An 11,052-nucleotide genomic window follows, 5' to 3' on the forward strand; every position below is an offset into this window, starting at 1 on the left:
TTCATGCTGAAAATTTTGAAACCTGTCTTATCGACTGTTGGGACAGAAAGAAAGATTGCAAATTTTACAATCATTTTCACCCCATCACTGTAACGATAAGCCGGCGATTTATCATATCATCGTAAAATTTGTTATTTCACACAACAAAATCTGTTTGGCTAGGCAGTGACGTAACTAGTATGGGCCAGCCCCCTGCAAAAAAAAAAATATTAAGAGGCCGGGCAGTGATGCAAACCCACTCCCTGCCTTCTGCCAAAATCTTCAGGCCACCTATATTTTCCCTCCTAGGTGGCAGGTAGGAGAGCAGCTGGGGAGGTGGGAATAATTTCCAGCTATATAGGAAGGAAGCAGATTCTGCTCACAATCTGGGATCTGCTTCCTCTATAGTTATGCAACTGCGTGTATGGCCTCCGCTAGAGGCACCGGCACCATTCTGTCTGCTGAATCGAACACATTTCAATAAGCAAGCTCCATCACTTGCTGTTGTCTATTGTTTCACCCATAGATCCCTGATATGGTATTAGAACAAAAAGAGAGAATGTTGTAGCAAGACAATAGATAAGTGGGCAAGGAACCACCTGGCACAATGGGTGTAACCAATTACTGAAAAAGGAACCATATTTCACTACAGAAAAAGCCCCCGAGAGTTATGGAACCGAATACCTTCTGGATTTGTGCAAAATGAAGGCGCAATAACAGCAAGGACTACAGTATTTCAGCCTATCTGTGGGACACTCCAGTAGACAGTAGATGAAGGTAACTCTTATAAAGTTATGCACCAACGTCTTGTGCTAATTGCTGAACAAAATTATATCTCTGAGTTCTCTTACCGTGTTAAGGTTTATAGGTTAAGAAGGCCTGCAGCTGAAAATGCTCTCTGGTAGTTGGGGGTCACAGACCATGACAACAAAAACCCATTCATTTTCTTTGTGGTCCTCTAAAATTAGTCTTTCAAAGATACTATTTTAAAGGTGATCATACACTGGCAAATTGATGACCTTGCCAAACAAGATCTGGGCCAAGATGTCCATCCACATGCAGTGCCAAATTGAACAGATCCTATCATTGGCTGTAAGGTCCTACAGAGGCCCGTTGGACAAGGATCACTTCAATTCCCCCATGCAGTCATCTCTTTAAGTCTGGACAATAAGATTTCAACATGGTTCAGATGTAGCAGGTATTATAAGCCTGTCTATGGCTCCTTAAGTATTAAATGGAAGCAACCAGATTCGATGCCAGGCCAGGAGAGCAGCAGAACAAAAACTCTTAATACAAAACAGCAAATAATAAAACAAAACTGAAAGTAGTAAATGTTACTTGACCCTTAATTTGTGTTTATTATTTTAATTTCGTAAAATACATAAACAGCATAACTAAAAATGCAAGTGAAGTATTTATCTTATGAGTTTTCCACTGTTTACTGGAAAGAAATACATTTTGCTCTTTTAATGGAGGAGTGACTGGAAGGGAGAGATTCTTAGGGAAATGAAACTGATATCAGGAAGAGAAAGGTCAGTGTGTGAGACAAGCCTGACACAGACGCAGAAAAGTCTCTGAATAACTAACACTGACAGACAGAAACGGCTGGATCTGCCAGGTAAGGAAATACTTTATGATATGGAAACCACCTGTGAGAAGACGGTTACTTCATGTGAGAATACAGCTTAATAGAAGCACCCACACACTCTCTTATACAGTATACTGTTTCTTTACATGATTGGGGTTTATACTGAGAGAAAGTACATAGCCATGACCCGTGTGTGTGTCCTTGTCAAACATCAATTAAATATCTTCTTAAGGTCTTTCACAAAGTGTGGGTAAATAAAAACATCAAGAGGCTACACTTACCTCTGAAGAGAAAACAAGGAGTGCAAAGTAAATTGGTTTCCCCTTCAAAAAACAAAAATTTAGTCTTACCTGAAATTTTCATTTTCTTTAGTCCAAAGGCAGCACAGATATATTTTTTTTCTGCCTGTAGGATGTAAAGAAAACATGTATTTACTGTGCACCTGTCCAAAGCATGCTGTCACCCCTTTGATATGATATACAGAATAAAGTATAGGGAATAATCTCTAGAACAAATAAATCTGTGTTGTATACCCCAGGACCTGCAGCAATCAATTTATTCAATGTATTTCTGTAAAGCCTGTGGCTTATAATATGGCAAAATCTCACCAGATCTACAAATAAACAATGTATTGGGTCTTGTAGCCAGACTGTGAAACTGAGAAAGATGTAGATGAGTCAAATTAACACCTTGTACAGGGCTGGATTTTATGAGTTTGGTGAATACTTACAAAGCCTCAGGTTTCTTGTCACTGTAAATATATTTGGGTGACTCACATTGCTGATTTAACATCTCCATTTGTTTCCAATTGAACTAGTCTGGGCATGACAACTCCCAACAATGCTGCTGCTATATGTCCCATGACAACAAACTTCTGCTTTCCTTCGCCTGTCCCACTTTGTGTCCTGGGGGTGCGAGCTGAGTCAAACATACATGCCTAACAATACAGTATATTAATAGTTTGTAACTCTGCTACCCTCCAGCTGAGCAGTGCTACATGTGACTATCTGTCAGGTGGGCCATCCTGGGAATTGGTAATGGGTCTCCAAGTTATACTATAACTCTCACACTTTCAGAAGAAACCTGGGGCACTGACTAATGTATTAAAGTAGGTAAATAGTCTGCTAAAGGTGGATTACTTGGTGTACTGAATAGTTAAAGGACAAGGAAAGGCAAAAAAATAAAATCCCATTTTTACTTTCTTGAAAAAGAAACCTATCTCCAATATACTTTTATTAAAAAATGTGTACCGTTTTTATAAGAAACCTGACTGTATGCAGTGAAATTCTCCCTTCATTTACTGCTGTGGATAGGAATTGTCAGATGGTCCCTAACTGCTGAGCAGGGAAACAATCATGCAGAACACCAGCAGCTTTGTTTATGACGATCCCTAAGCAGCCCAGACCACATTGGGCATGTGCAGGGTCAGGGTCAGGCAAAGATGTTTAACAAAGTAAAAGATGGCAGCCCCCTGTGGCCAACTTTGAAAGCATAAATCATTTGTTTGATTAGGCTTTGTGGTGCAGGAAGTTCATGTTTATGTTTAGTATACAAAATACAGCATTTCTAGCCTTATTCTATTTTAGACTTTCCTTGTCCTTTAAAGCAGATCATCCTGTGCAACACATGAGTTGGTGCTGTCAGCTTGGCTCACTGCACCTTTCCTTAGCACTTCTAGTAATGATTTAGAAATCCCTAACAAGTAGCTTCCATCATCAGGGCAATCATTTCTCCTACTTAGTGATTGATCTGTATTTTGTGACCTACAGTGCTTGAACATTTGTGAACCCTTTAAAAATTTCTACATTTTTATATGAATGCGAACTAAAACATCATCTGATTTTCAAGCAAGTCCTAAAAGCAGACGAAGAAAACCTAGTTAATGAAATGCAACAAAAATAATTATACTTGGTCATTTATTTATTGAAAAAATAACAATCCAATAACATATCTGTGTGTGGCAAAAGTAAGTGAATCCTTTGGATTATCATATAATTTGAACATGAAAACAGAGGCCGGTGTTTCAAGACAATGGGATGACAATCAGGTGTTAGTGAGAGACCCTGTTTTATTTAAAGAATGGGGATCCAGCAAAGCCTGATCACATATACAACATATTTGTTGATTTGTATCATGGCTCAAGCAAAGGAGGTGACAGAGGACCTAAAAAAAAAGCATTTGCGGTGCCCATAAACCTGGAAAAGGTTACAAGACTATCTCTAAAGAGTTTGGACTCCACCAATCAACAGTCTGATTGTGTACAAATGTAAGAAATTTAAGACCATTTTTGCCCTACCCAGACTGTCAAACATAACTCCAGCTGCAATGCTTCTATTAGTCCCAGAGGTTACAAAGGAACCCAGTGTAACTTCTAAGCAACTGAAGGCCTGTATCATATTGGTGAATGTTGATGTTCATGAGTCCACCATCAGGAGAACAATGAACAGCAATGATGTGTATGGCAGGGAAGCAAGGAGAAAGTCACAGCTCTCTCCCAAAAATATTGCTCACTGTTTACAGGACTTATATATACTGTATATATTATGTATATTTTTTAGGAAAATGGTATGTTTTATGCAATATATTTTATAGATAAGGACAGAACTAGGGGTAGGCAGAAGAAGCAAGTGCCTAGGGTCCAGCGGAGGAAGGGGGCAAGGATACCTTGAGCAGGTTATAATTTAGGGACATACTTTAGGCATAAAACTGAATAGTATAATCATAATAAATTTTTATTACAATATCTGGCTTTGCTTTAAAGCAAAAAAAATAGTTTTCTTAAAATATGTGTGGAAAAAGGTAGGTGTGGCCAATATTCATAATATTGGAACTAGTAGTTCCAGGCCTGGATGGCTGTGTATCCCCCCCCCCCGGAGGCAATTTTTGCTCTGGCATCTGGCACACCCACCCTGATGCACCCGCTGCACCCCTGGTAGTTCCGCCTCTGAATATTTGGCTCTTTATCATATAGACTGGGAAAATTATAGCCTTCCAAGAAATGACAAAGACATTAAAATTGGGCCGGTAGACATCACTACCTTGGGAAATCATTTAAAATCTATTACATTTGAACAGATTTACTTTTGTTTAATTTAATTAAATAAGTGTCTTCTGTCCACCAGAGCCTGCACACTCCTTATCTGATAATTAGGTTCCTATGATGAAATAATATTTTCTCTCTTTTTCCCTGTAGAGTTATTTTTTTGTACTCCAATAATAAAAAATGGTGCTTCCAGAAAAAGAGTTGAACCCAACAGAAATTAAATCCGCCTTACCCGAAAACAGCAGAACATCTTTGCACCAAGGTCCCAATGCCAGTCTGCCAAGTGCAAGTAAATCACAGCAAGGCAAAGCAAGTTATGGAACTGGAACAAAAGCAGCTGGAAACAAAACAAATGTTCTATATGCCAGTGGGGCCCAGAATATGCCAAGAAAAACAGTCACTGCTGTAACAGCAGAAAATCAATCAAATGCAGGCAAAGGCAGAGCCAGCACTAGAACAGGAGCAGTTGGGAAACAGTCTGTGACCTCTTCACTGAGGGCTGGGAAAGATAAGCAGATTCCAGAATCTCATCCAATGACTTTTCCTTCTGGTAAATCACCTGCATCTCACCCAATGCTCCCTACGGAAGATATAGACCAAGTAGAGAAGGAAACTCGTGGGCAGAGGGATAATTTGGAATGGCGCAAATACCGCATCACAGCATCTATAGCGCACCAAATATCACATAGCAAATTTGCAAACCATAAAACTGATGAAATTCCACAATCGTATCTGAAGGCAGTTGTTGGAACAGGGTCCAGAGTACAAACAACTACCATGCACTGGGGCATTCAGAATGAGAAAAGGGCTGTGCTGGCTTATGAGAAGCTGGCATCAAAGAGAGATGGGAGGCAGGTGAAGGTAGAGGACTGTGGCCTGTTCATACACCCTATGAAGAACTGGCTGGCGGCAAGGCCAGATGGGATAGTGAAAGATAAGTGCACTGGGGAGACCCTGCGCATCTTGGAAGTGAAGTGTCCATATAAACACAGAGAACATACTATACAAGAAGCCTGTGCTGATTCCAAATTTTGCCTTCAATTAAATGGAAACTCTTATTTGCTTCGGAAAGATCATGCCTATTACACACAAGTGCAGTGCCAGCTGGCAGCTACTCAGCTGAGAAATGCAGATTTTGTTGTGCTTACAAATAAGGAAACAGCAATTGTTCCTGTGCATTTTAGTCCTGAGTTTTGGGAATGTATTGAGCCAAAGTTAGAAAGGTTCTACAACGAGGCTGTGCTCCCTCAGTTACAAAAGCTAAGTGTCAACAGAAAAGAAGTGAAAAGTGGAAAACACCGCATCACAGCATCTATAGCGCACCAAATATCTCATAGCAGGTTTGCAAACCATAAAACTGATGAAATTCCACAATCGTATCTGAAGGCAGTTGTTGGAACAGGGTCCAGAGTACAAACAACTGCCATGCACTGGGGCATTCAGAATGAGAAAAAGGCTGTGCTGGCTTATGAGAAGCTGGCATCAAAGAGAGATGGGAGGCAGGTGAAGGTAGAGCACTGTGGCCTGTTCATACACCCTATGAAGAACTGGCTGGCGGCAAGGCCAGATGGGATAGTGAAAGATAAGTGCACTGGGGAGACCCTACGCATCTTGGAAGTGAAGCGTCCATATAAACACAGAGAACATACAATACAAGAAGCCTGTGCTGATTCCAAATTTTGCCTTCAATTAAATGGAAACTCTTACTTGCTTCGGAAAGATCATGCCCATTACACACAAGTGCAGTGCCAGCTGGCAGCTACTCAGCTGAGAAATGCAGATTTTGTTGTGCTTACAAATAAGGAAACAGCAATTGTTCCTGTGCATTTTAGTCCTGAGTTTTGGGAATGTATTGAGCCAAAGTTAGAAAGGTTCTACACCAAGGCTGTGCTCCCTCAGTTACAAAAGCCAAGTGCCAACAGAAAAGAAGTGAAAAGTGGAAAATTAGTGTGGGCAACAGAAGAGTAAAGTTAACAATAATTTTTTGTATCCATGTTGAGAGCACTGTGGGTGAGGACTTTATAATATAAATTATATTTGCAAAATATTGATGGAAGCAGATCTTAAAAGAGAATTATGATTACATCATTTATTATTACAGTGCTACGCAATATGTTGGCGCTATATAAATACATGTTAATAATAATAATTTAATATGAGTTATTTTCTTAGAAAAGTAATGGAGACAAATTCCACATGATGGAATAGGTATTAAGTAAACATGTTAACTCCAAATGAATATTGTTTAGTATAAATAATAATGGGAAAGTAACAGATTGATAGAATTAGAACCGTTAGGGTGGCAAATGGTATCTTTATGCTGATGACACCCAACTCTACTTGTCTACTCCTGATCTTTCTAATTCTGTCCTTTCCCAAGTCACAGACTGTCTCTCTGCTGTCTCCTCCTGGATGTCACAGCGCCACCTGAAACTGAACCTTTCTAAAACAGAACTCATTATATTTCCTCCAAGATCTTCCCCTGTCCCTCAGATATCACTCACCGTAAACAACACCACCTTTCATTCCACCACACAGGCACGCTGCCTAGGAGTTATCTTAGACTCTCATCTGTCTTTTTCACCACACATTCAAACACTTGCAAAATCTTGCCGTATTCAACTGCGCAACATTGCTCGAATACGACCATATCTCAGTTCAGAATCAACTAAAACACTGATTCAGTCTCTCATCATCTCCCGCCTTGATTACTGCAACTTACTCCTCACAGGTATTCCAACAAGTCACCTTTCACAACTCCAATCTGTTCTAAACGCGGCCGCTAGACTCATCTAGCTCGCCGCTCAACATTAGCTGCTCCCATATGTATGTCCCTTCACTGGCTCCCAATCTCTTCTAGAATCAAATTCAAATTATTTACACTCACATTCAAGGCCCTTAATAATGAAACCCCTCCCTATATTTCATCTCTAATCTCCAAATACACTCCTTCACGAAACCTTCGCTCTGCTTCTGATCTTTGCCTCACTTCTCCTCTGGTCACTTCTGCCCATTCTCTACAAGACTTCTCTCAGGCTTCTGCTTTTCTCTGGAACTCTCTGCCACAAGCTGTCAGACTTTCGCCTTCTTTCCAAACTTTCAAGCGCTCCTTAAAGACCCATCTGTTTAAAGAGGTTTATTCGATGTACCTTAATTAATCATTGCTGTATCAAAAATGACAAAGTGTTTATATAATCCTAATGTCTCAATTGTACCCTAACCTTTTAGTTTGTAAACTCTAATCTCTAGGTCCTTCTAACCCTATTGTACTCTGTAATCCTTGTTTTTTATCCACCATTTATTCCCTGTTTGCTATAACTGCAGTAAAGCACTGCGTATCTTGACAGCGCTATATAAATAAATGATGATGATCTTTGGACAGCAAGGAAGGTGTTACCAAATGTATTTGCTCCTCTGAGAGGAGGGTGCCAATTCCCCAGGGGGTCTTTTTTTTTCTATTATTGATATAGATGCCAACATTTTCAAAAGCTTGCAGATTTAGCTATATGTAGCTGATATTTGTGGTGTTATATTCCCATATGTATTGCAGTGTTTATCTTAAAGGCAAAGTAAAGCTGTATCTCAGATTATTTTACCCGTCATATAATTATATAATAGCACAGGACTGTTGTACCATGTTTGTTGTACCATGTTTTTGCCTTGTACTTCCAAGCTGCTTACCTGCGCCCAGGCCAAAAGTCTGCATGGAGGGGTGTTGGCGCATGTGTATGTACCTATATGCGCACGAGATAACCAAGGGGAAGGTACAAAACTAGCTGGACCTGGAAGGTTAGCAATTGAGGAATTATTAACTGATTCGCTTATGTCAGCTAATCCTTTGTTATGTTTACTCATGCTGTTTATTTGAACATGCTAGTAAACACAATTGAAAACAGCTACCATAGCTGCATTAATTGCACTGGGCTGCTGATTATTGGAATATTTAAGAAAAACTCCTGGCAATGTAACATGGACAAAGGTGATCTGGGGAACAACAGTCCAACCACTGTCCCTCCAAGATACTATCCAAGTGCTCCAGTGATTTCATTGTAATGTTTGTTGCAATGTTATAGTCCTACCCCAAATATTTTTTATAGGGGACGATGGCTGCCAAGAAGAAGCAGGATTTAGGGCTTTAGTTACCCGTTAATGTTTTCTATTTAAATTTGTTTTTTGTTTACATATAAAAAATATTAAGAAAATAAAATGTACATATTTCTGTTATAACAGTTTGCTTCGCTGTATTTTTTATTTCAGACTGGAATCATGACTTAATACTTGAGTCTGGTTAGCGAAAAGGTGATTATACTTTTTAATAAGAACACATCCAACTGCAGAACTGATTTCTCCACTGATTTCTTTCCATCATTTTTCGAAAATATGGCCCTTAAGAAATATAGTTAATAATTGGTCCGATATATGGAAAAAGGTGGATGTGGAAGCTTGCTGTACTACTGATATAAAGATGTATTATTGCTTTGCCTTGAACTTCCTTATACATAAACTCCTGGGAGGTGGTGCATTGAGTGAATTTAGTTGTTTGCTGCTGCCATAACTAAACTATTTATTCATACTTCTGGCCCAAGATGGAACAAACAGGGAAGGGCACAATGGAATATAATTACTGGTTTATAAATAATAATCTTGCATGAAATGTGAAAGGTCCAGTACAAATACACTTCCCTTATTTACAGCATTCTAAGTAAAGTGAACAGCAATCTTCTAACCCCAGGAAATTCCCTTCCTAAACAAATAGTTATAACAATAACTAGTAAATAAGCTAAAGCTATCTCTGTGCAAATGCAGTTGAGTGAAAGCTGTGGGCATTACCAATGTAGCAGTATTATATATGACTTTACTTTCCGATACCTGTACAGTGGCTTCTAAGAAAACAAATGAAGAATCCTGGAGCCCTTATATCAATGCATTATGCTGTAGGCAATGGGAAAATATTACAGTCGAGTAAAAAATAAACTTCAGTCCTTAACCAAAGAAACTGTAGTTTTGTAGGATTTCTTAAGGAATTAAGGTGGGATTTGAATGCAACACCAGAAGACTTTTCAACCTTATCAATATGAATGGGAAAAATGGCACCCAATTAATGCACCTCTTCCTGGTTAATGAATTGTACTTATAATAATATAAAGTGCTATGTTCTAAAATTCTATGTTATGTACAGTATTAGCATAGTCTCATAATAATAGTGGGCAGTAATAACAAGACATGGTATAGCCACATATAATTAAACGTGTGGACAGACTGCAACAGTAGATGGAACACCCTAAAAGCTACACATATTGTGAAAACATCTACCAAGATCACAGACGATGGACCTAGCCTAATGCCTGTGTAGTCTACACTAAGAGGATTTGACTATGAAAATGCAAACTTTCTGCACCAATATACACTCAGGGGCCCATTCACTAAGCTCGAGTGAAGGATTCGAATGAAAAATACTTCGAATTTCGAAGTATTTTTTGGGTACTTCGACCATCGAATTGGTTAAATTCGTTCGAATTCGAACGAAATCGAACGAATCGAAGTAAAAATCGTTCGACTATTCGACCATTCGATAGTCAAAGTACTTTCCCTTTAAAAAAAACTTCGACCCCCTACTTCGGCAGGTAAAACCTACCGAAGTCAATGTTAGCCTATGGGGAAGGTCCCCATAGGCTTGCCTGTGATTTTTTGATCGAAGGATTTTCCTTCGATCGTTGGATTAAAATCCTTCGAATCGATCGATCGATCGCAGGATTAGCGCTAAATCCTTCGACTTCGATGTTCGAAGTCGAAGGATTTCAATTCGAGGGTCGAATTTCGAAGTATTTTTAACTTCGAAATTCGACCCTTAATGAATCTGCCCCTCAATGTAGCTCCACACAGGTCAACTCTTTGCTTGTCAATATGGCTACACAAAAGAGCGGATGACAGAGACTGAGTAAAGCAGATGATTCGATTCAATTCAAACCATAGTAAACTGTGAATATAGTGAAGCATGGTGGCACAAGCATCATGATATGGGGATGTTTCTCATACTATGGTGTTGGGACTATTTATCACATACCAGGAATCATGGATCAGTTTCAAAACATCAAAATACTTGAAGAGGTCATGTTGCCTTATGTTGAATAGGAAATGCCCTTGAAATGTGTGTTTCAACAAGACAACAACCCCAAACACACCAGTAAATGAGCAACACCTTGGTTCCAGACCAACAGGATTGACGCTATGGAGTGGTCAACCCAATCCCCGGACTTTAATCCAATAGAAAACTTGTGGGGTGACAGCAAAAATGCTGTTTTTGAAGCAAAACCAAGAAATACAGAAGGGATTGTGCAATGTAACAGGTGCCAGAAGTTGGTGGACTCCATGTAACACAGATGTGCAGCAGTTCTCAGAAACACCGATTATACAACTAAATATTAGTTCAGTGATTCAAAGA

General features: G+C 39.3%; 1 protein-coding gene across 1 annotated transcript; it reads left to right on the forward strand.

Annotated features, from left to right (window-relative positions):
- Nucleotides 1–115: 115 nt before the first annotated feature.
- Nucleotides 116–6,997, forward strand: LOC121393073. The gene is made up of 2 exons (XM_041564743.1): nt 116–1,597; nt 4,761–6,997. Exon 2 carries the CDS (start codon nt 4,791–4,793, stop codon nt 6,576–6,578), a length of 1,788 nt encoding a protein of 595 aa, XP_041420677.1. The 5' UTR covers nt 116–1,597; nt 4,761–4,790; the 3' UTR covers nt 6,579–6,997.
- The last annotated feature ends 4,055 nt before the right edge of the window (nt 6,998–11,052 follow it).

This window comes from Xenopus laevis, chromosome 5S (genome assembly GCF_017654675.1).
Source record: "Xenopus laevis strain J_2021 chromosome 5S, Xenopus_laevis_v10.1, whole genome shotgun sequence".
NCBI classification, from domain to species: Eukaryota; Metazoa; Chordata; class Amphibia; order Anura; family Pipidae; genus Xenopus; species Xenopus laevis.

Excerpts from the sequence above, each read along its gene's own strand:
- LOC121393073 (XM_041564743.1), top strand. The coding sequence starts at position 4,791 with ATGGTGCTTCCAGAAAAAGAGTTGAACCCAACAGAAATTAAATCCGCC.